We start from the raw sequence: 24,674 nt of genomic DNA, 5'->3' as shown, positions 1-24,674 counted from the left end.
CCACACTCTCAAGGACACTGGGCAGGGCTACGTCCGCGGCCGGCGCCTGTCTCCTGGGCTCAGTCTCCACACCTGTAAATGGGCACGTGCGGGCTGAGGATGGGGAGGCCGGGGAGGCCTGCAAGGTATTACACTGTCGTTTTCCTATTTTGAGATGATGCTTTCTGATTTATTTCATGTTCATTTTCCGAGGAAGGGAGACACTCTCCTAAGCTACATCTCCCCCAAATAGGAAGAGACATTTCAAAGTCGAGTCTGTACAAGAGGGCGATGTTCACACCACGCGGGGGACCCCCTTTCCTGCTTTGTGGACTTGCCCAAGGCTGGCCTGCCTGTGGGGCCTCCCTGTCCCTGGCCACCAGCGCGATCCTCCCTGGAGCCCCAGGAAGAATCAAGTACTTTTCACGCAGGAACAATGTGCTCCGGTTAATTAGTGTATGTTCTGTTCGGTAACGATGTGGTCTATCTAATTACTGCATGTTCTATTTGGTAACAATATCCCTAATTAATACAAGTTCTATTTAGTAGCCATGTACTCTATTTAATTAATTTCATGTGTTCTGGGTAAAAACATTATGCTTCATTTGACGTATTTCCCCTGTGCACTGACCGTAATGAATTCCAAAACACAGAGGTGCAGCCGGTCGGTTTTGTGGATGTTCAGGGAAGGGGTGGCTTTCCCCCCAGGAAGGTCAGGGAGGGCCTCAGGAGGGGGCCTGGAGCCGGAGCATTTCAGGTGGGGGCGGGTGTGAGTCGAGCTGGGTTGGGGGCCCCGAGACCCACGTCCATCTCCCTGGTGACCCCTCATCTGCCCAAACCCTCTGGGTTCCACGTGGGTCTGTCCTTCTCTGGTCGTGCCTGCCCCCTTGGTTCTTGTTTTGGGGTCCGCACCCCTCCCTGGCCCACACCGCTGACCGCAGGCCCCCAGATCCACTGTCCCCATTCCGTGCATGACTGCCACTGCCCTTTGTTGTCCCCTCCTCCACACAGCCAAGGGCTCTTCTGGAACAGATCTGCCCAGCCTCCTGGGTGTGGTTCCCGAAGCGGCCCTGCTGGGCCACCACACCTGGACTTCCTGGAGCCTCCTCTCTCCTGCCCTGGACATTGTGTCCCCAAGCCTAGCACGTGCCCAGTGCAGGGGGCAATCAGAAGTGCACCCTGCCGATGGCCAGCTGTGGTCCTTTCTATCCAGGAGCTCCGGGGTGGGGGCCGTGGGACAGACGTGAACTTGACGCCCGTGCAGCATGGCAGGATGGAGACAGGTGTGTGTATGGGCCTCGTCTCCACCCGGGCAGCGCGTGTGGGGTGAGTTGATCCCTGGCAGGTGAGGAAGAAGCCGCCGGGGCGGCTCGCCAGCAGGCCCACGGAGGACAGGAAAGCAGGAGGAGCACGGGCTGGGGAGGGGGAGGGCACCCCGGGCCCAGGCTGAGTCCATCCAGTAGACACTTGACCACAAGCACCGGGTCCGGTCTCGTCTCTCCTGGCACCAAGGGCTTTCGGCTGTGAGGCCCCCACGTCCCGTCTCATGACTTCTTGGAAGGCACACAGGGGCCAGTTGAGGACAATCGGCTTTCGTCCTGCAGAAGACGAGGCCGTGGGACTGTGAACAGGACCAGGCAATGTGTGTGGCCGGCCTCGGGCAGTGGCCCAGGGCTCAAGGGGAGGGGCCGAGTCAGGCTTTGGGATCAAATCCCAACCCCGTCACCCAGTCCTGACTTGCTACCCGCCCCTGCTCCAGCCTCAGTCTCCACCTGCAGAATGGGTTCAGGGGGTGGGTGCAGGGAAACAGGTGTCAGGGGCAGGGTGGGAGCCAGGGAAGCTGACCTGGTGACGTCCACACCAGAGGTGTGTGTCTGAGGGAGGGGCTCATGTGGCCAGGCCTTTCTAGGTCAAGGACAGAATACCCCCCCCCCCCAGGAGCTGGGGCAACCGGGCTGCATGGAGTGCTGGGAGGACCAGCAGAGACCACACTGACCGGACGTACAGAAGGATGGGGTGGGCAGGGCAGGACAGTGAGGGGGCAGTGAGGGGACAGTGAGGGGGCAGTGAGGGAGGACAGTGAGGGGGCACTGAGGGGGACAGTGAAGGGACAGTGAGGTCACAGTGTGAGACAGTGAGGGGACCGTGTGGGACAGTGAGGGGGCAGTGAGGGGGACAGTGAGGGGGACAGTGAAGGGACAGTGAAGGGACAGTGAGGGGACAGTGAGGGGGCAGTGAGGGAGGACAGTGAGGGGGCAGTGAGGTCACAGTGTGAGACAGTGAGGGGACCGTGCAGGACAGTGAGGGGGCAGTGAGGGAGGACAGTGATGGGGGACAGTGGCGGGAGATAGTGGGGGGACAGTGAGGGGACAGTGCGGGGACAGTGGGAGAAGGCAATGGGGTTTCCAGCGAATCCTTCCTGCTCTCAGAGCAGGTGAGGTGGATGTGCCCACCTGGCTCCAGATGGGTGACCCAGAGCGCCACATCCTCTCCTCTGGGTTGACCCAGCGCTGCCTACATCCCAGGGGACAGTAGGAAGGTGAGCGAGGTGCAGGCCGATGGGGGGGGGGCTCGCCCCCCACCCCCCGGTAGCAAGTCCCACCGCAGGGAGGAGCAGACCAGTGGGGAGGGGGCAGGCACCCCGCCCCCAGGGGGAGCCACCCACGGGCCTGGCCAGGAACAAGCCCCAGGCCTCCTCTCCGGAGTCCATGCCTGCTGGGGGAGGTGGGGGGCGGGGGAGGGAGGGGGCGTGTCCCCAGAGACCACAGGCTGTGGGCAGTCACTCCCACTGGTGAGCCGCCTGGTGGCCAGCTGGGGAAGGGGGATCAGCACTCAGCCCCTAGAACCCCCCCCCCAACGGTATCCCGACTCCCCTGTAGTCACCGGCAGGTGAGTTCCAGGAGCGCAGCAAACCCCGCACTGGTGGCCTTGGGGCCTCCTCCCCCGGTGGCATTGACCATCGGTGTGAGGGTGTGAGCGAGCTCTGGGCCTGCCCAGCTGGGGGTGGGAGGGCTCTGTGCCTCCTTTCCTAGGTCAGTGTTCTTAGTGACTGAGAAGCCGCTTTGTGCAGGAAAGCCCCCCTTTTTAATGACACGGGAAATTGGAAAATGCACAGAGCGGGGAGCAGGGGTAGAATGTGACACACACAGCCACCGTGTCCCCGCGAGGACCACGGATCGCATCGCCGTCCTTCGGAGTGTGGCTCGGCTTCTGCTGGATGGCTTTGCATCTGAGGGGACAGCCGTGGGGTCCCAGAACCCACAGGGCCGGGGACTGCTTGGGGGGGGGGTCCCGCCAGCTGCCGGGTAGCGTCTGTACGATTTTACATTTAGGGGCGAGGGGGACAACCACCGGGGCTGTGGACCCACTGGTGCATGTGCTACGGACTGGGCCCCTCCATGCCAGCCCAGTTCTAATCTCAGGGCAGGACGGGGTTTGGGTGGCCTGGAGCCAGTGTCTGCTCAAACCCTGAAAGGGACAGTTCTCATGAAGTCCGGGCAGCCCTCTTTTGGGGACAGAGCGACCCTGGAGGCGGGAGACACGTCTGCCGTAGAGACCCGCATTGGCCTGAGGGGTCCTCCCGCCGAGGGGTCCCGCCTCCCCTCAGGCCGGCTCTGGGCCCCGGGAACAGAACGGAAATGGCCGTGGCTTTCCACGGGGCGGGGGTGGGGGGGGCACCGCAGCCTCCTGCCCACCAGCTCTCCTCTTCTGCCATCGTGGGAGCCAACCAACCTCTAGCGCCCGCTTGCCACAGAGCCCCGCGGTCCGGCCCCCACCCGGCTGCTCACTCAGGCGCCCCCCACTTCCCCCCTTGCGCCCCGGGGGCCTCAGCCCACAGCCTGTGGGCAGGCGCTCCTCAGAGGACATTTCTGAGGCTGGGTGACCAGATGCTTTATCGCCCCAAACGGACTCCTAGAGAGAAAGGGGGAGCTATTTATAAGCCTGCTTCGGATCCTCTGTCCCCCCTCCTCTCTCTGCTCCTCCTCGGCATTATCTCTTTCTCTCTCTCAAAAATAAACTAAACATTAAAAAAAAACAGGGGCGAGGCCCCTGGATGGCTCAGTCGGTTGAGCGTCCGACTTTGGCCCAGGTCATGCTCTCACGTTTCATGGGTTCGAGCCCCACGTCGGGCTCTGTGCCGACAACTCGGAGCCTGGAGCCCGCTTCGGATTCTGTGCCTCCCTCTCTCTCTGCCCCTCCCCTGCTTGTGCTCTGTCTCTCTCTGTCTCAAAAACAGACATTAAAAAAAATTAAAAAAAATAGGGGCGGCAGGGTGGCTCAGTCGGTTGAGTGTCTGACTCAGTTTCGGCTCAGGTCATGATATCATAGTTTGTGGGGTCGAGGCCTACGTTGATCTCTGTGCTGATGGTGTGGAGTCGGCTTGGGGTTCTCGGTCTTTCTCTCTCTCTCTCTGCCCCGCCCCCTGCTCCTCCTCCTCTCTCTCAGAAATAAATAAAAACAAACATTAAAAAAAAGAAAACACAGGTAAAGAACGAAGACCACGGGTGTGTGCCAGGCGGAGCCGTAGGGGTGCCTGTGATGAACTCGAAGTCAGCTTGCCTGGATCCCGGGGCCCCCAGACACGGGCCAAACGTCACTTCCGGCGTGTCAGGCGGGCGTCAGGCTTCACAGGGAGTGGGAACAGTGTCCCAGGGCCACGACCAGACATTCTTGTTTTTTTCTGTTTTTGTAAAGCTTATTTATTTCTTTTGAGAGAGAGCACAGTGGGGGAGGAACAGGCAGAGACGGAGAGAGCCTGACGTGGGGCTCGAACTCACGAACTGTGAGATCATGACCTGATCTGAAATTAAGAGTCAGACGCTCAACCCACTGAGCCACCCAGGCACCCCTGGCCGGAGGCTCTTGTAAAGCACCTGACTGGTAGAGGGAACTTGATCGATAAGACCTGTCTTCTCAAATCGAGACTCAGTTTCCCTTTCCACCCCTTCTCAGCATGACATTCCCCCACTTCCAGGGGTCCTGAGTGCCCCGAAGGGATGGGCCAGCACGGAAGCAGCTCCCCCGCCCCACCCCTGCTGCATCAGCACCCTCCCTTCTCCCAGGCGTGCTGCCTGCCTGCGTGGACCCGGCACACACGTGCGGAGAAGCAAGACGAAGGCAATGAGAGACCTGCTGCACCACCCACCTCCCAGGGCGGCTCTCCACTCCTCCTCCCTGCTCCGGAAGCCTCCACTGGTGGGACTCAGCAGGAGCCTAGAAGGCGAGAAAGCGGGAGGAGGGTGAGGGTGGGGCTATTTCCCAGCTTTCTCTGTGTGGAGCCATTCCCCTGGGTCCTGTCTGGCTGCTCCGTCTCTCCCTGTCTCTCTGGGTTGTCCCCACGCTCCCTCAGCCCTGGAGGCGGCACCTGTTCCCTCCACACTGTGGGTCCTGGCTCTGCACTCACTCTCTGCCTTTCCTACCAACTGGGGCTTTGTTAGACTCTTCTCAAATTTCCTCCTGGGGCCGAAACAAATAATACAAGACCTAATGAGGAGGAGATCCCAACCAGGAAAACGCGGTGGGGAGGCATGGAGAGGGGAGACAAGTATTTCTGAAGCCACACAAGACAGGTGATACATTGAGAAGAGAGGGAGACGGGAGAAGGGACGGCGCTGCACAGGGTCCAGGACACAAGCGCGTGGAGGATGGACAGGCAGTGAGGGGCCTGTTTCAAAGGGAAAGAAGGCACAAGAGGAGGAGTCCAGGGCAAGCCGGAAGGAGCAGGGGCCCCAGCGCTGGTGAAAGGAAACGAGAGGATGAAAAAGGGACCCTGGCTTAAGCCGGCAGCTGAGACACAGCTGAGACAAGGCAGGGAAGACAGAATCTCGGGAGGCAGGAGGGATACGTGATACGATCAGAAGGGGCTGAGGCCTGTGACTGGGCGGGACACTGCCCATCTGCTCTCCTGCACCTGTCCCTGCACATACAGCAGAGGTAGGCTTGGGTGCTCGTCTCAGTCCACCTGGGTTGCTATGACAAAAATACTACAGACTGGTGAGGGGGACACTTATCAACAACAGAGCTCCTGAGGCTGGAAGTCCAAGATCAAGGCAACAGCAGGTTGAGTGTCTGGTGAGAGCTTCACCGGTTCACAGCCAGCCGGTGGCGAAGGATGAGGGAGCTCACCGGAGTCTCTTTCATAAGGCACGAGTCCCATCTGTGGGGGCTCCACCCTCATGACCCAATCACCTCCCAGAGGCCTCATCCCCAACACCACTGCACTGGGGGCGAGGCCGCAACATGAGTTCCCCAAGTACACGGGCCACGGCAGTGCTGCTGTGGAGACAGTGGACCCCCAGCGTCTCAGAGCTCCCCATTTCTGGCCCCGTGGCAGCTCTCCTGGTGGCCCGCCCGCGTCCACCATGCCGGCTCCACATTCTGTAACTCTGTCCAGCTAGGTGGTTTATTTGCAACAAGGGGAAGACGCGTACTGACAATACGCTGTAGGGGGAAAATCCCCCTTAGTATCGTTTTGGGAGCTCTGGAGGGAATATGAAACGCGGCTTAGTTCTCCGATTTTTCCATTCAACAGAGGGACTGGAGGCGTGATGGCTAGTGTATTTGTCGTGATGATTTAATAGACAACCCAGCAGGCTTCGGCCAGGTCTGAGAGCTGGCTGTGTAACTGAAAGCCAGGACCCAACTAGTCAGGAATCCTGCACTTGATTTTTTTTCCCCACTTAGAGTGTAGGGCAAATGCCCAGGGGACTGTTTCCCCAAAGTACTCTAGCTGGTCATTATGACTACAGAGAAAGTAATTTCCAAAGAAACAGTGATTGCTGAGGAAGAAGACAACAGGAGGCAGGGGAGAGGTAACCCTGGAGGGTCTCCTGGGGGACTCAGGCAGGAGGGGAGGGTTGGGGCAGTGCCCCTGGGGACCTCCAGGGCAACCCGGCAAAGCCTGCCTGGCTCTCGCACCTGTGGGAAGGACTAGGGGATGATTGTGCTCCCGGGGGGACAACACACTTCTCATCTGCTCCCCTCCCTTATTTCCAGGTGGAATTCAGTCTAGATGCACATCAAGGTCCTCTGGAGAGGGTGCGGGATCTCAGACTCTGGGCGGGGGCATGGAGGAAGCGTCCAGTCGCCTTCAGGAACCGGGCTGGAGAGGAATCGGGGCCAGAGTGGGGGTCTCGCGAGGGGGGCCCGGGCGGGGGCGCAGTTGGGACCCCGGGCTGGCGGGGAGGATAGGGGGCCCAGGAGGCAAGAAGGAACCCTGAGGGGGTAACTCGGGAATCGGGAGAGGACCCGGGTGGTGGGGCAGGAGGGAACCCAGGCTGGGGGGGATACGGGGCCCAGGAGACTCGAGGCAACCCGGGCTGGGAAGGGGGGAGTCGGGAGGAGACCCGGGGCAGGGACGCGAGAGGAGACTCGAGCTGTGGAGGAACCGGGGCGGGGGAGACGGGAAGGGACTCGGGTGGGCGGGTCGGGAGGGGAGTCCTGGCGGGGGCGCACGAGGGGCCGAGGAGATGGGAGACCTGGGCAGGTGTGTAAGGTGGAACCCGGGGAGGAGGCGCAGGAAAAGCCCCAGAATGGGAGGGGATCGGGGCCTAGAGAAAAGAGAGGACTGGGCGGGGTATCTGGAAGGATTCCACCGCGGGAGTCTCCGTCCACCTCCGCGCGGGCAGCGGAAGTCTTGTCCCGGGTCCGGAGGCTCCGCCCCCCCATATCCGCCGCGCAGGCCCCGCCTCCGGCTGAGGCCCCGCCCCTCATTTCTTTCTACCCTCGTCCCCTGGAAGCCTGGCCGCGCGCCCAGTCTCTCACCCCTGTAGACTCCGCCCCCGTAGGCCCGCCCCGCCCCTGGCGGCTCCGCCCCGTCACCGAGGCCCCGCCCCACAGGCCAAGCATTCTGGCTCGGTCTTGGACCCGCCCACGTCCTTAGAGACCACGCCTTCCACCCGCCCCGCCCCCGCGCAGACCACGCCCCTCCGCCCCCCGCCCACCGGGGCTCCCGCCCCCCGGGCGGGCGGCGGCAGCGGAGCGACCGTTGCGCGCGCGGGCGGAGCGGATCGCGGCCGGCGGAGCGAGCGGCCGGTAGGTTGCGGGCCGGGCGCAGGGTCGCCCCGCCTCCGTTTCTTTCTTCTCTGGGCGCGCGCTCGCGCGCTCCGCGGCCCGGCCGCCGGCCCCGCCCAGCGAGGCCGAGGGTCGAGGGGTCCTGGGGGCGGCCGGCGTCCCGCTCGTCTGGGTCCCCGCGTCCCCGGGCCGCCCGGCCGCCCGCCGCTCTCCTTTTGTTCCTGGGCCCTCCGCCGAGGACTTTGTCGTGGGCCCGCGCGGGCGGACCCCGCCGGAGCCTGGGTTGTGGGGTCTCCGAGGGGCCGACCGGTCCTTGGCAGGACCCGAGGGTCCCGGGCCGGAGTCGGGGTGGGGGGCGGCGGATGGGCCGAGAACCGGGGCCCGCCGTGCCCACCGCGCTCGCCCAGACCTGGGCCGGAGTCCGGGGGCCCGTGTCTGCGTCCGGTCTGGAGTTTCCTGGTCGCCCCCAGCAGGCGGCCGCATTGTTTGGGTCGAGGTGTCTCCAGGGACCCTAACTCCAGCGATTAACTGTGGCAACGTCAGTGCAGCGGCCGGGAGGGTTTCCCGGTTGTGGGGTGTAGACAGGGCGGCCCAGAGTTGTGGGGTGTGGACAGAGCAGCCCAGAGTTGTGGGGTATAGAGAGAGAGTGGCCCAGAGTTGTGGGGTGTAGACAGAGCGGCCCAGAGTTGTGGGGTATAGACAGAGCGGTCCAGAGTTGCGGGGTGCAGAGAGTCGTCCAGAGTTGTGGGGTGTAGACAGAGAGCGGTCCAGAGTTGTGGGGTATAGACAGAGAGTGCTCCAGAGTTGTGGGGTGCAGACAGAGCGGCCCAGAGTTGTGGGGTATAGACAGTCATCCAGAGTTGTGGGGTGTGGACAGAGTGATCCAGAGTTGTGGGGTGTAGACAGAGTGGCCCAGAGTTGTGGGGTGTGGACAGAGCGGCCCAGAGTTGTGGGGTGTAGAGAGAGAGTGGCCCAGAGTTGTGGGGTGTGGACAGAGCGGCCCAGAGTTGTGGGGTGTGGACAGAGTGGTCCAGAGTTGTAGGGTGTGGACAGAGTGGCCCAGAGTTCTGGGGTGTGGACAGAGTGGCCCAGAGTTGTAGGGTGTAGACATAGTGGCCCAGAGTTGTGGGGTGTAGAGACAGAGTGGCCCAGAGTTGTGGGGTGTGGACAGAGCGGCCCAGAGTTGTGGGGTGTAGACAGAGAGCAGCCCAGAGTTGTGGGGTGTGGACAGAGCGGCCCAGAGTTGTGGGGTGTTGACAGAGCGGCCCAGAGTTGTGGGGTAGAGACAGAGAGTGCTCCAGAGTTGTGGGGTGTAGACAGAGAGCAGCCCAGAGTTGTGGAGTGTGGACAGAGTGGCCCAGAGTTGTGGGGTGTAGACAGAGTGGCCCAGAGTTGTGGGGTGTGGACAGAGCGGCCCAGAGTTGTGGGGTGTGGACAGAGCGGCCCAGAGTTGTGGGGTGTAGACAGAGCGGCCCAGAGTTGTGGGGTGTGGACAGAGCGGCCCAGAGTTGTGGGGTGTGGACAGAGCGGCCCAGAGTTGTGGGGTGTGGACAGAGCGGCCCAGAGTTGTGGGCTGTTGACAGAGCGGTCCAGAGTTGTGGGGTGTGGACAGAGCGGCCCAGAGTTGTGGGGTGTGGACAGAGAGCAGCCCAGAGTTGTGGGGTGTGGACAGAGTGGCCCAGAGTTGTGGGGTGTGGACAGAGAGCAGCCCAGAGTTGTGGGGTGTGGACAGAGTGGCCCAGAGTTGTGGGGTGTGGACAGAGCGGCCCAGAGTTGTGGGGTGTAGACAGAGAGCAGCCCAGAGTTGTGGGGTGTGGACAGAGTGGCCCAGAGTTGTGGGGTGTGGACAGAGCGGCCCAGAGTTGTGGGGTGTAGACAGAGAGCAGCCCAGAGTTGTGGGGTGTGGACAGAGTGGCCCAGAGTTGTGGGGTGTGGACAGAGCGGCCCAGAGTTGTGGGGTGTAGACAGAGAGCAGCCCAGAGTTGTGGGGTGTGGACAGAGTGGCCCAGAGTTGTGGGGTGTGGACAGAGCGGCCCAGAGTTGTGGGGTGTAGACAGAGAGCAGCCCAGAGTTGTGGGGTGTGGACAGAGTGGCCCAGAGTTGTGGGGTGTGGACAGAGCGGCCCAGAGTTGTGGGGTGTAGACAGAGAGTGGCCCAGAGTTGTGGGGTGTGGACAGAGCGGCCCAGAGTTGTGGGGTGTAGACAGAGAGCAGCCCAGAGTTGTGGGGTGTGGACAGAGCGGCCCAGAGTTGTGAGGTGTTGACAGAGTGGCCCAGAGTTGTGAGGTGTTGACAGAGTGGCCCAGAGTTGTGGGGTATAGACAGAGAGTGCTCCAGAGTTGTAGGGTATAGACAGAGCGGCCCAGAGTTGTGGGGTATAGAGAGTGGCCCAGAGTTGTGGGATGTAGAGAGAGAGTGGTCCAGAGTTGTTGGGTGCGGACAGAGCGGCCCAGAGTTGTGGGGTGTAGACAGAGTGGCCCAGAGTTTTGGGGTGTAGACAGAGTGGTCCAGAGTTGTGGGATGTAGACAGAGTGGCCCAGAGTTGTGGGGTATAGACAGTGGTCCAGAGTTGTGGGGTGTAGACAGAGTGGCCCAGAGTTGTGGGGTGTAGACAGAGCGGTCCAGAGTTGTGGGGTGCAGACAGAGCGGCCCAGAGTTGTGGGGTGCGGACAGAGCGGCCCAGAGTTGTGGGGTGCGGACAGAGCGGCCCAGAGTTGTGGGGTATAGACACAACCCCAGGGTTGTGGGGTGTAGATGGAGAGCAGCCCCAGAGTTGGGCGCAGACAGGGGCTTCCGAGTGTGCCTCCTGGCCTGGCACCCGCCCGGCCACTTTCCTGGGATGAGGCCTTGGGCAGGTGACCGCCCACTCGTGCCTCAGTTCCCCTTAGAGGATGGCTCGGGAACGTGGCCTGCCAGGAGGCCGCTCTTGGTCATGAGGGGTCTGTCCGGGGCCCTGGGAGCGGCCCGTGTCAGTGATGGTCACCGTGTGCTGTGGGCGGGGCCCGCGGGAGGCCGGCGGTCCCGCAGGGGGCCGGCTCCGGAGAGGAGGGGCGCAGCGGAGGGGGCAGCACCCCCACCCTGGCCGTGGGGTGAAGCGCACGGGGAGGGGTCCTGGCGTCTGGAACGGGCAGTGGGGGAGGGGAGGGGGAGTAGAGCGTGGTTAAAGTTTTACTGTGGAAACATAATTGTCACCGTGTGAACTTCATAAAAATGCCACCCCACCCGGTGGGTTTGACGACCAGAGACCGCAGGCACGCAGGGCTCGGCGCGGGACCCGGACTTGAGGGACGCTCCTCAGGTGGACGGCCCAGTGCTTGGGTGCCCACAGCGAGGGCCCTGGCCGACGGGCAGTGAGGGACGTGGGCACTTCTGGGGCCATGGGGACCAGCGGGGCGAGGGAGGCCGTGGTGGCCAGAGGGAAGGCCGTGGACTTGGGCTGGACGCGCGGGGCGGCCGTGGTGGCTGTGTCGTGGGGTGGGTCGGGGTGAGGAGAGGGGCACCGAGCAGGCCTGCGCGGCAGAGAGAGGGCAGCTGCCGGTGCTGGCAGCCCCAGGGTCAAGGGCAGGCCTCGCTCCCACTTTCTAGAATGAAGGCTGCTGGGAAGGGAGGGCCGGGGAGCAGATGAGGCTGTAGGGCCGGGACTGGGCGCTGGCTGTGGATGCCGGAGGGCGTGGGGGGGGAGGGGCGGGGGGAGGCTGGTTGAGGCTGCAGGACGCACGTGGGAGGGACGGGAGAATGGGAGGGACAGGCGTGCTGGCGGCCGTCCCTCCCACCCTCCCAGGGAAGACGACAGGGGTTCACTTTGCGACTGTGTGGTCTCCCGCCGTCTGTGTCAGAACCAACCGGGCCAGGCAGACAGTGAGGACGCAGGAGAAAACAGGGTGTCCGGGCGGCAGGCGGTGGGTGCAGCAGGTGCCCTGTTACATTTTACCTTTTCTTTGACTTGGTGGAAGTCCTGTAAACATTGCTTTTTCGAATTAGCGCTTGAAAGAGTTTCCTGTGGCTGCTGTAACAAGTCACCACAAACTTCGGGGCTTCCGCATAGGAAGCCACAAGTCCGAGATGGGTGTCACTGGGCCGAAACTGGGTGACACCTCGCTCCGGGAGAGCCCAGTCCGTCCCCTCTGAGCTTCTGGGGGCCGTCCTCCGTCCTTGGGCCCCGCGTCCCCGGCTCCCCGGCTCCCTGCCTTCCTCCCACAAGGGCCCCTGCCATTGCAGACCCGGGGCCTCTGCCACCTGCACGTTGTCACACCTCCAAGTCCCTGCTGCCTGTCGGTGGCGTTCCCGGTCCGGGAACTGGGACCTGAGTCCCGGGACGCTGCCCAGCCCCCCGCCGTGCTCCGCACCCGGGGTCTGGGAGGACCGCCTTTCATGTGACACAGCTTCTGGGGTGGGGCCGGTGGCCCGGGCAGAAGATCGGCCTCAGGCGACTTGTTCTTACTGCTTGGGGGGTGGGGCGTGGTCGCTGCTCCCTTGACCGTCTGATGAAAACTGGAGTCTCTCCTGAGACGCGCTCTCTGTACACAGGCGCATGGGATTTTTACCCGTGATTTCCGGCTTCACGCGTTCAAAAGGTCACCTGATCCGTTGGTCCCTGTGCACCGGGCGGAGCTTTTCCCACAGACGACAGGTGCTTTGTCCTTTCTGGCCGTCTTCCGTCTCCCATCCCGTGGCTCGGCTGTCCCCAAGCCTCTAACCATGGTGACCCCCGAGCTACACCCTTCCCCGGCTGTGTTCCTGTTCACACGGTCATTTCTAGATAGACACACACGCACACACGCAGATGTGCACCCACACACGGACGCACGCGCACAGACCTATCCCTCCACACAGACACAAGACACCCACGCAGATACTGAGGGGTACACACGCGCACACAGATCCCCACAGAGGCACACACGGACACCTTCCCACAGACACAGAGGCACCCCCAGACACGCGTGCACACACACACCGTGCTACTCACCTTTTTCTGCATCTTGCTGTCCCTCAACCTGGGTCGTGATCACCCCTCCAGGACGCTGGGCGAAGGGCCAAGACGACAGATCGTCCGCGCCTCCTGCAGTGCCGTCTGAGCTTTCCGTTTTGCCACAGGTGCGGCGGAACCTCTGCTCTCCCAAGGCCCCTCCACCCCTTCCTCTCCCTCCACCTCCCACCACAGTCGTAGCTTTTGGTTAAACCTCTGACCCTAGGGATGGTTTGTCACCGACCGGCCAGGACACTGAGTGCAGCAGCTTTCCCACCCGGCCCTGCCACCCGCCTATTCCAGAACTCTCTCCTGCCTTACACCCCCATTGTGGCGGCGCCTGCTGTTGGGGCGTCTTCTCCCGGGGTCCCGCGTCCTGCCCCAGTCTGTTCTGGTCCCGGGAAGGCCCCTGCACGGCTGTCGCCCAGCGTCCCCTGTGCCACTGTCCCTCTGTGTCGGTCCCCGCACTCTGGACCCCTCTCTCCGCCTGGGCTCACTCCTCGTTTTGCTGAAGGAGGTATTCTGGATAGCTAAGGGACATTACGTAGATATTACTCTCATCTTTGGTTCTGAAAATATCTTCACTCCTCAGTTACTTTTGGTTTAGCTGGGTATAGAATATTGAAAATACTGAAAAATATTTTCTCAGTTTTTAAAAAAAGTTTTTTTTAATGTTTATTTATTTTTGAGAGGGAGGAAGAGAGAGAGGCAGAGTGTGAGCAGGGAAAGGGCAGAGAGAGGGAGACACAGAATCAGAAGCAGGTTCCAGGCTCCCAGCTGTCAGCACAGAGCCCGACGTGGGGCTCGAACCCAGGAACCGTGAGATCATGACCTCAGCCAAAGTCGGACGCTCAACCGACTGAGCCACCCAGGTGCCCCTATTTTCTCCGGTTTTTGAAGATGTTGCTTCGTGGTCTTCCGTTTCCATCACGGGTGCCGTTCTGACTTCAGTTGTCCCGTCTGTGATCTGGCCCCAGGAAGCTCACGGGGGCTTCCCTTGCTCCCCCCGTGCCCCGAACTAGCCCATGATGGTGCTTGTTCTCAACGCTGTGCCGCTGTGCCGGGCACGGGGTGGGGCCCTTCGGCCTGGGGACTGACTTTTCTGTTACTCCCGTGAGAATTTCCTGCTTTCAATCTTGAGTTCTTTCTGGAACTCCGTGTATCTGGAATTGGGATCTCCTGGCTGACCTGCTAATCCCCTGATCTCTTTTCTCCTCTTGTTGATCTGGGAGACGTTTGCTCAGCTCTCGGGAGATTGTGTCCCATTGTCTCCCAGCCCTCTGTTAGTCCCTTTATCGCCATTATCCTTTTCCGTTTTCAAGAGTTGTTTTGGTTTCCCTTTTCTTTAAAAAAAAAAAATATCATCTTGTTCTTTGTTCAGAGATTTAGGACCTTCTTTTCTGGAAGATAGTAAACATACTTCAAGTTTTTATTCTGGTTTTCTTTTTTCCTTCTCCCCCCCCATTTTTCCTAAGACCATAAGACCATCTCTTCCATGAGACCAGGGTTTCTTCCTCAATAGCATTCATGGCTGATCTCAAACACCTAAAACTGCCGGGCGCGTAGAAATATCACGTAGTGTTCACATGTCCTGTGTCATTACTGATGTTGGGTGGGAGGGACTCGGGGGGTTTCCACCAGTTGCTGAGAAAGGTTTTCAGCATCTCCCAACACCGACTGCATTGGTCCGTTTCCGCTTTTTGCTCCTTCACGCTTGGTTCATGTGTGTGAATCTGTTATTAAGTTGGCACACGTTTGTGGGGATGATTGTGCTGATGAATGGGGCTTGAAGCCTCATATTAAGTCAGCCCTCCGAGCTTCCTCACGTTTACTGTTTGCACGGCACACTTCTTCCGTTCTTTTGTGCTCAGCCTGTTTGTGTCCTCGTGTTCAGAGTCAGCTTCTTATAAAACCTACGGTTGAGTCCCGATCATGTATCCAGTTTGACAGTGTTGGCTTTTGAATGTGAACGTTTTATCCATTTACATTTTTCAGTGTTTAAATATCCCTCCCCCAAATTGAAGAATTTTTTTATTAGCTGATAAATAATAAACACAAATTCCTCCAAAGCAACTTGGGGGTGGGGAATAAATAATATTGGGAATATTCCTTTTTTTTTTTAAGTAGGGTTCACGCCCAGAGCAGAGCCCAACACGAGGCTTGAACTCACGACCCTGAGCTCAAGACCTGAGCTGAGAGCAAGAGTCGGACGCTTAGCCGACAGAGCCACCGAGGCACCCCTATTTGGAATACCCTGAAAAATTTTTTTTTAATTTATTTATTTTGAGAGAGAGAGAGAGAGAGAGAGAAGCCCAAGCAGGCTCTGTGCTGTCAGCTCGAACTCACGAACTGTGAGATCATGGCCTGAGCTGCAATCAAGAGTCAGATGCTCAACTGACTGAGTCACCCAGGTGCCCCATAATTTTTGTTTTGAAAACTCATGTATTTGAAAAAAATTAAGAGGGGGGGGGGCGCCTGGGTGGCTCAGTCGGTTAAGCGACCGACTTCAGCTCAGGTCACGATCTCACAGTTCGTGAGTTCGAGCCCCGCGTCGGGCTCTGTGCTGGCGGCTCGGAGCCTGGAGCCTGCTTCGGACTCTGTGTCTCCCTCTCCCTCTGTCCCTCCCCGACTTGTGCTCTGCCTCTGTCTCTCAAAAAATAAATAAATGTACAAAAAACATCGGAAAAGAAATTAAGAGGGAAACACCAATATTTTAAAATATTTACTTACACGTCCACCGCTTCTGGTGTGCTTCCTTCCTTCCTGCAGATTTGTGTCTCCGTCTGGTATCCTTTCTCTTCCGCTTGAAACGCTTTAGCATTTCTTGCCTGTTCAGTGACAAATCCTCCTGGTTTTCATTTCTCTGAAATGCCTTTATTTTCCTTCAGTGTTAAAGGATCTCTTTGCCGGATGTAGAATTCCAGGTTGCCAGCGTCTTCTGGCTGCTGCATTTGTATGAAACCCTGTCATAGCCGTGGCGTCCCGTGTGTTAGGTGGCGATGCTGCTTTCCAGCTCTCGTCTTTGTCTTTCAGCGCTTCTGTTTTGTTTCGTGTTTCGAAGTTTATTTATTTATTTTGAGAGGGAGAGAGAATCCCAAGCAGGCCCCGTGCCGTCAGCACTGAGCCCGACACAGGGCTCGGACCCGTGAACCATGAGATCGCGACCTGAGCCAAAACCAAAAGCTGGACGCTTCACTGACGGAGCCCCCGGCACCCCTATCTCTCAGCACTTGAGTGCGATATGCGTGGGACGGTTTTCTTGGTATTCATCCTGCCCTGGCTTTGTTGAGCCTCTTGGATCTATACGTTTGTAATTTTTCACCAAGTCTGGGGAAAATTCGTTCATGGTTTCCTCAAGTATTTTTTTCTATCTCATTTATTCTCTCCTTTTGGTGTTCCTGTTACATTTATTGTTGGTGCTTGATGTTGTCCCACTGGGCATCAGGCTCTGTCCGTTTTAAAAATCATTTTTGCCAGTTTTCATATTGGGTAGTTTCTATTAATCTGTCTTCAAGTTAACTCACCCCTCCTTCTGCCTCCAGTTTGTTCTTAATCCCATCTGGTGAGTTTCCACATTTCAGTTACTGTAGTTTTTATTTCTAGAATTTCCACTTGCTTTACAAAAAAAATTTTTTTTTAAATTTTAAAGTGAGCTTTACACCCAGTGCGGGGCTTGAACTCGTGACCCTGAGATCAAGCCGCATGCTGTAGTGACTAAGCCAGCCTGGTGCCTACTTTTATTTATAGTTTCTATTTCTCTACTGAGATATGTCATCTGTTTATTGTGATCATATTTTGCATTAAAGTTTTCACTTTATATTAGCTGCCTTAAGGTCTTATCTGCTAATTTCAACCCCTGGGTTTCTCAGGATCAATTTCTGTGGACTCGTTTTTCTCTTGACTGTGGGTCATCCTCCCGTTTCTGTGAACATCGGGTAATCCTTGATCATGTGCTGAGCGTTGTGGACGGTCCACTGTGGTGATTCTCGTTTCTGGAGAGTTTTGCGTTTTGTTCCGGAGGTTAATTTGTCTTGACTCAAACTGAGATCTCCGCTCTCGTCTCTGCCTCACGCACTTGGCCTACCAGCTCCTCGCTTCTGCTCCTTGGGGCAGCTCAGGGGCTGGCCGAGGGCCTGGGCTGAGTTTACAGACCCACCTCAGGGCTATCTGTCTTCCACGCTGCCTCCTTTCTGAGACATTGAGGTGTCCCCCTCACTTCCAGCTGTGCCCAAACTCTGTTCTCGGCCGTGAAGCTAGGAGGCTTGCTGCCTTCCACCAGAGTTCCAGCCGTCTGTACGAATGCGTGTCTTACCCAGGGCAACCCGTTCTTTTAGGGGACGACCCCTCTGCTTTCCACCTGCTTTTCACGTTCTCAGGTGCCTTCAGATGGATGGCTTTCGTATCTTGTAACCGGCCGGAACTTGATTTAGCAGCATAGGAGAACGCGTGAGGCTCTTTGCTTCACTGCTAGACCTCCTTGTGCTTTGCTGAGTAGCCAGGCATCGATCTTTGGGTTCACTTGTTTCTCGTCAGGAGAATCCGGGAACCAGGGAGTGAGCGCCTCTAGTCTAAAAGCTTTTCCTTAACAAACCCAGGACATCGTAAAGCCCAGGGCTGGCTCTTCTGTGACCTCTCGGGCTGGCGACCCCGGGGCCCGGCTTGAGTTGCCTGGGCGTGGGGCTCCATCTGAGGCCGGAGCGGAAGGACGCAGACCACTGGCTCAGGCACCGTGTCCTCCACCCCACCGTCTAGTTAGACCTGGGGCAAAATGCTTTCCGTGTGCGGTTTCCGTCGAAGGTAAGGTGAAGGATGGGGCCCCTGTGAGGATTAGCTAGGATAGCGTGTGTGCGTCTCACGTGGGGGACTTTTGTCGGTGACCGTTAGTGACGTCACGTCTGGGCTTGCGGTGTCGTTGCCTGAGTGGATGTGCCCCGGAGGTGCCCAGGTGGGAGGCTCAGACCTTGTGGAGCACATCTTTTTTTTTTTCTTAATGTTCATTTGTTTTTGAGAGAGAGAGAGAGAGAGAGAGAGAGAGAGTGAGCACGAGCGGGGGGCGGGGTGGGGTGCAGAGAGAGGGGAACAGAGGATCCGAAGTGGGCTCTGAGCTGACAGCAGAGAGCCCAGTGCGGGGCTCGAACTCACGAACCATGAGACTGTGCCCTGAACCGAAATCAAGAGCCGGACGCTTCACTGACCGAGCTACCAGGCGCCCCTGTGGCTCCTCTCTGAACACGGTCAGAGGAGCTGAGCCCGGGATACATGTTCCCCGGGAGGTACTGGGCAGGTGCCCAGACCACCCGCTCCCCAGGGCCCCGCGTCCCTGGTTGCCTGGAGTCCAGCCAGATTCTGTATCCAGCCAGATTCAGAGTGACAGCCGGTTCTGTGGGGTTCAGCATTCAGCAGCCCGTCGGCTTCCTCGCTGAGAAGCCGGGGCGGCCGGGGCCCAGGGGGAGGAGGGCTCCCTGCGCCCGTCTGTCGTGGTAGTCTCCTGCGGCTGTGGTGACAAAGCCCCACAAACCGGGGGCTCCAAGTAGCAGGAATTTGTTCTCTTGCCGTTCTGGGGGCCAGGAGTCCGCATCCAGGTGGCGGCAGGGCTGTGCTCCCTTCGGGGCTCTTCTGGGGGCCGCTGGTGGTCATGGGCTGTGGCCGCACCGCCCCGCCTCTGCCTCCGTGTTCACGTGACCTCTCCCCTGCCTGCGTCGGACCTCCCCTCCGCCTCCCTCTCATAAGGACACTTGGGATGGCGTCCGGGGCCCGCCCAGATCATCCAGAAGCATCTCCTGTCTCAGAATCCTTAACGTAAGCCCGCCCGCCCGCAAAGACCCTGTTTCCAAAGGGGGTCGTTTCCAAGTTCTGCGGATTAGGGCCTGACGTCCTTGGGGCCACCATCAGCCCACGACGCCCTGCCAGGACCTGGGAGGTGAGGAGCCAGGTGGGGTCGCCAGGGGGCGGGGCCTCCTGCCCGCGCGACCCCCTCTGGTCACCCCTCCTCCATTGCTTCCAAATGAGGTTCTGCCCTCAGCCTCCCCGTGGGCGGGACCGAGCCTTCCCCACGCTGACGTGGGCACCGGGACTGGGCGTGTTTGGGGCCTGTCCTGTCTTCCTGGGAGTGACAGAGAAAGATGTGGAGAGCAGAAGGATTTCTGTCAGCCCTGCCTGTTCCTCCAGATTCCTGTAGGGAATGGCCGAGACTATATGTGGGCAGGAGAAAGTCACGTGGGGGGCCTGACATAAGGCCCGTTTGTTGACGAGGAAAATCGTTCTCAGCCTTTCGTAGGTGTTCAGGGGTGAGGCAAGGAGGCAGGCGAGGGCAGGGGATTGAGTGAGGGGGGCCGGCGGGCAGGTGGACGCAGGGTTGGCTCGTCCCCTCCTGTCCTTGGCCTGCCGCCGTCCACTCTGCCCAAGGAAGCGGCTGTGAGGGGTCGGGAGAGGTGCGGGGAGGGGGGGGGCGAAGGGGGAGGGTGAAGGGGGCGGGAACGGAGGTGACAGTCCGGGTGCAGGTAATGGGAGACGGCCGGGCTCCCGCAGAGAGGAACCAAGGGCTACTGAGTCACCATGAGGGCCTCCCCCTCCTCCGTCCCTTCGGCTAGATTTGTCAGACAAAACACCGTGCGGTATTTGGGACATATTTAGACTAAAAAGTTACTCATTTTTTACCTGAAATTCACATTTCACCGGGTGTCCTGTATGTTTAACTCGCTAAAGCCGACAACTCCGTAGTCCCGCTGTGCCCGGGTTGAAAAACCACAAACAATAAATATTGAGTAGAGATAAGAAAGGAGAGTTAGGGGGCACCTGGGTGGCTCAGGTCACGATCTCGTGGTTTGTGGGTTTGAGCCCCGTGTCAGGCTCGGTGCTGACAGCCTGGAGCCTGGTAACCTCCTTTGGATTCTTTTTTTTTTTTTTTCTAATTTTTTTTTTTGATGTTTATTTTTTTCTGAGTGGGGGAGGGTCAGAGAGAGAGGGAGACACAGAATCCGTAGCAGGCTCCAGGCTCCGAGCTGTCAACACAGAACCCGATGTGGGGCTCAAACTCATGGACCGCGAGATCATGACCTGAGCTGAAGTAGGAGGCTTAACTGCCTGAGCCCCCCAGGTGCCCCAAGCCTGCTTTGGATTCTGTGTCTCCCCCCTCTCTGCCCCTCCCCCGCTCCTGCTCTGTCTCTCTCTCTCTCCTTCAAAAAATAAAAAAACGTTAAAAATAAATAAGTAAATAAATAAATATTTAAAAAAAGAAAGTCGATTAACAACAGGAAGGGAAAATCGAGATGGCTTAGCCCCCGTATTTCAAGATACTGAGCTAGAATTTGTTTCTGGAATGGAGAATAGCCCCCCAGGCCCATCAGCTACAGATCCCGGAGGGTCGCAGTTCCCGCTTGGCCTGCTCCTGACTCTCGGCAGTGGTCAGGCAGGTGCCCAGAGCAAGCCGGGCTCCCGGGAGGTCTGCCCGCTGGCTGCGGGGGTAGGTTGGCCTCAGTCTGCCCTTTGGGTCCTGCTGGTCCTGGCCGTGGGGGCTGGGCGGGGGCGGGCTGCGGCTTCCGGCCCTCCTCTGAGCTCCTGGTCGGCGTGGCGCTTCCCCTCCGTTAGGACTTCTGAAGTTCACGGCCTCGGTGTGTCCTCCCCTCTGGCAGGTGGACCCTGAGTGGATCCGGATCCTGCCTGGCCCCGCGTTCCCCTGCTCGCGGATGGGTCCCGATGCCCACACATGCTCCGAGTGTGGGTGCCGCTCCCTCAGAAGGACGTCGGAGGTGACCTAGTGCCACCCCTAGGCTGACAGCAGACGCGGCTGGCGTGTGGGGCCCGCCGGTCCGCAGGACAGTTGGGGCGTCGGTGGGCATTGGAGGAGATAGTGGGGTCCGAGCTGAGCCGGGGAGCGGTGAAGGATGGGGAGGAGTGAATTCTCCGAAGGAGTCGGGCTGCGTGGTCTCCCGTGCGTCCCCCTGACCTTCCGTGGGTGGCCGTGCCGTCCGCCAGCCGCGGCTGGCACCGGGAGGGAGGCGGGGCCATCACTGTCACTGTTGACAACGGTCTTCCTGTGCTGCCGAAGAAGCCGGTCCGCAGCCGCCGAACGAATGAAGGCGCCCACGGGTGAGGCAGGCGCGGGACGGTCCCGAGGCGGTGACCACAGGCCTGCCCGCCAGGCACACTGCGGTTTGGGCTGGCCTCGGCAGGCAGGCTGGGTCCCCAGAGAAGCGGGCCAGCGTTAGTGGTTGGAGATGAGCCCGAGGGAAGGTGCGGGCAGGTGGAGGCGGGCCTGGTGGCTTCAGGGCAGGTGCCGAGTGAGCAGGAGAAGGCGCGGGGCTGAGCTCTGCCCCGGAGGCCAGGTGACGGCGGGCTGCTGCGGGGCGCTGGGGGTCTGGCTCGCCTCCCTTCTGCCGAGCTTCCTTCCGTAATCGAGGTCTTTCTTAAACTCCTTATTGTGTGGAAAACGTCCTTCATGTGACGTGAATAAAGGAAGTCACGTCGCGGCGCCCCCGCCTCAGTAGCTTTGTGCCGTCCAGCACGGCGGAGGGAGTGCAGAACGACAGGGGAGAGTCCGCGGGGCAGGCCAGTGACCGGGCCCCTGCGTGTGCTCGGGGGACGCTGGTTGTGGATGTGGACGCCCATGCCTGGTGTCGTCCCAGGCTGCAGACTGCCCCACCCCCGAGCCCCTGTGAGCCCGGTATGACAGGGCGCACTGCCCTAGTGGTCGAGGTCTCACGTGTTGATTTCTCTTTGAGATGAGAGAGCATGTGACGTTTGCTCCTCTTGATGGGCTCGCCCACAGATTTTGCTTGATGTAAACTTTATGTCCCAAAAGATTAGAATCCCTCAGGAGATATATGAGTGTTTTTGAGCCAGTAAAACGGACCTGTGTAATTTAAATGATAGTCTTTCTGCCGAATGTAGACTTTGTCCTCCTCACGCTAGGAAAAGGGCCAGTGCTGGGTTAGAACTGCTGCTGGGAGCCGGCCGGGGCCTGTAGGTGGGACACCGGGAGCCGGCCGGAGACACCTGTGCCGCTGGGCACCATCCTGTCCCCGCAGGCCCTTGTGTCTGGAGGGCTTTGGGCACTTGCGGTGGTCGCGGGCCTCCCTGTGCGGCCACCGAGCCATGACTGGGGCCCGTGACTAGGACTGGGGAGCAGGGGCCGAGGGGGGCTCAGCCGCCCCCCCACCCCCACTCGCACCACCGCCCACTCAGGGCCACGAAAGTTCTCCTGAAGGAGGAGGCTGGGGAAGTTTCCGGCTAGTGTTTCAAGCTTTCTTTATGTAGTCAGTATGACATTAGCATAACTCTTTCTTCGACTCCACGGTATTTTCGGTGTTTTCGGAATTCCTAATGCTATTAGGCTGCGGGTAGTAACTGTACATACGTTTTTCTGATGTGTTCCGAGAGACGAGACCTTCAAGTTGCCAGGGTTTAAGCTCTTCTCTCTTTTTCTTATTTCTTTCTCCTCTTTCCTGATTGCTTATAATCGCCCTGTTTCCTGATCCGAGAGCTGCTTTGCTGTTGGAGTAAGTTCTGGTCTCCCCTGCTGATCCCCGCGGGGGTGGGGGGGGGCTGGGGGGGCTGCTTAGCGAGGGGCAGGCTCTTCCTGGGGAGTGGGGAGCCCGGCCAGGAGGGCAGACAAGTCGCGCTCTCAGATCCGAGGTCCCTGCGGCTTGGCCTCTTGGTTTCTTTGGACGTGAAGCGTTGAAACCTCGGGAACCGGCATTAAAAAAAGCCCCACGCACAAAGGCTGCGTAATCACAAAGTGCTGAGCTGGAGCATTTTCTGTGTTGTGCTCTTCTGTTCAGCCTTCATAAATCAGTCAACAAGCACACACGCTAATCATCCCCGTGGCTGCTGAGCTGCCCCCCAGGCTGGATTGGCGTCACACTGGGGGACGAGGCCACCGAGGAACCGAGACAGACTCTTTGAGGGCCAGGTAAGTAATTTTGTCGGTAGAAAAACCTCAAGGGAGGTCAGCGTCTCACGTGCTGACAGCGAAGCGAGAGGCGGCCGGGGGCGTGCCGACGGGCCCAAGCGGAATTAGCCGAGTGTGTTCAGTCATGACTGGGCAGCCTCGCTTTCCTCGTTGGCGCGACCTGCGAGGTCCCAGCGGGGAGGTAGTCATCCGGTGGCCCTTTCCCTCAGCCAGCGTGTTCCGCTCGGTCGTCCGTTTCTCTCAGGTGTGCACGGTACGATTTCCTGACTCAGCACATCACAGATTAGGTTTGAGGGAACGTATTTCGGAGCGTTAAGCATGCGTTGCTGCCCGGAAACAAATGCAGGCTGCTCTGTGTCGATAGTAGGAGTGAGAGCAAGTCAAGTGAAATCGTTCACGGTTTTGCTCGTCACCACTGCTGCGTAACAGGTAGTCCCTGGCACGTGGCGGCAGAGGACGACCCGCGTTTCTCACCTCGCAGCTTCTGTGGTCGGCACTGTGAGGCTTAGTTGGGTCCTTTGTCCCAGGGCTGTGCCCGCGGTGGTGGCCAGGCCGCAGCGGGGGACGGTCTGCATCCGGGCTCGGCTCTCGTGGGGGCGGCGGCCCCGGAAGACGTGACGCAGCTGCCGGCAGGCCTCGTGACCTCGCCGGCTGGCGGCCTGAGACATCGTTCTTTGCCGCGGGGGCTGCTTCTTAGGGCAGCTCGCGACCCGGCAGCTGACTTCCTTCGGCGTGAGCGAGGGAAAGCTGAGGAAGACAAAAACCAGTGTCTGTAGTGCTCTAGGAAGTGACGTCTCCTGCCTTCTGCCCTGTTTACTAGGGGTGAGGCGCCAAGTTCAGCCCGGATCCCACGGGGAGGGACTGCCGAGGGCGGGACGACTAGGAGGGTGCCATCGACTTGTATCACAAACACAGAGAGGCGGCAGGGGGCTCTGTCACTGTCCAGCCTCCGGCCCCAGTGAGCCCCGTCCCCCCCCACGTGCAGAACACTCCTCCCGAGACCCTCCCACGGCAGCGCCGGCTCCAAGTCCCGAGTCCCGCCACGTAGACGGACTCCAGGCGTGGGTCGGCGGCCCGGATGTCGCTCCCGGGCACAGCCCCCCGAGCGCCCCCGCTCCCCATCCTGACCTGGGGAGGCCGCTCTCAGCCCCTCCACCTACAGCGGAGCGTGGGACGGCCGCTGCAGACACGCCTGCTGCTGACGAGGGCGTGCGAGGGCACGAGGGGTCCTCGGTGCGTCAGTGCTGCCTGGCAGGTGTGCAGGTGCCCGGCTGGGTCCTGGGTTAGAACTGCTGCTGGGAGCCGGCCGGGGCCTGTAGGTGGGACACCGGGAGCCGGCCGGAGACACCTGTGCCGCTGGGCACCATCCTGTCCCCGCAGGCCCTTTGTGGAACGGATTTGTGGAACGGATTTGTGGAACGGATGCGGACAGGCACCAGCTTGCTCCGTTGTATCAGCAGAGCCGTTGTAGGGCCTCGGGTGTTTAGGGGAAAGCGTGAGATTGTACACGCGGAAGGCACTGCCGTCCAGTAGCCGTTTTAGAAGAGTGTCCTTCTTTCGCCCCCGAGTCCAAGATGTCTTTTAGGGAGGGCACGGGAAATCTCCCTTGCCCGGTCCGTGGGGGGCGCGAGCCCACCCCTCTAGGACGTCCGGGGGCTCGTCGACGGCGCACTGCTGGTGTCTCTCGGGCTCTTCGTGTCAGGGCCGCACCGTGGACGCCGGTGGGGTCCTCTGGGAGCATCGCCCGCCACGCACCCGGCCGGCTGGCTCGGGTGAGTTCGGTCCGCACCTCTGCCGACGCGGACGT

The 24,674-nt window shown here is 59.8% G+C and overlaps 2 protein-coding genes across 2 annotated transcripts in view; one reads left to right on the top strand and one right to left on the bottom strand.

The window, feature by feature from the left end:
- Positions 1 to 331: 331 nt before the first annotated feature.
- LOC109269743 (uncharacterized) lies at positions 332 to 12,969 on the bottom strand. Its single transcript, XM_053900725.1, has 4 exons — positions 12,958 to 12,969; positions 12,338 to 12,508; positions 5,126 to 5,193; positions 332 to 1,577 (listed from the first exon to the last, which is right to left on the bottom strand). Exons 1-4 carry the CDS (start codon positions 12,967 to 12,969, stop codon positions 581 to 583), a joined length of 1,248 nt encoding a protein of 415 aa, XP_053756700.1. The 3' UTR covers positions 332 to 580.
- The window catches only part of RGS12 (regulator of G protein signaling 12), a 119,586-nt gene continuing 102,801 nt past the window's right edge, over positions 7,890 to 24,674 (top strand). Inside the window, 1 exon segment of the mRNA XM_019453817.2 lies at positions 7,890 to 8,013. The gene's annotated coding sequence lies outside the window, so the exon portion shown is untranslated.

This window comes from Panthera pardus, unplaced genomic scaffold, assembly GCF_024362965.1.
Source record: "Panthera pardus isolate Hobbes unplaced genomic scaffold, ASM2436296v1 HiC_scaffold_13, whole genome shotgun sequence".
Lineage (NCBI taxonomy): Eukaryota > Metazoa > Chordata > Mammalia > Carnivora > Felidae > Panthera > Panthera pardus.
This window is presented reverse-complemented; position numbering and strand designations above follow the sequence as displayed.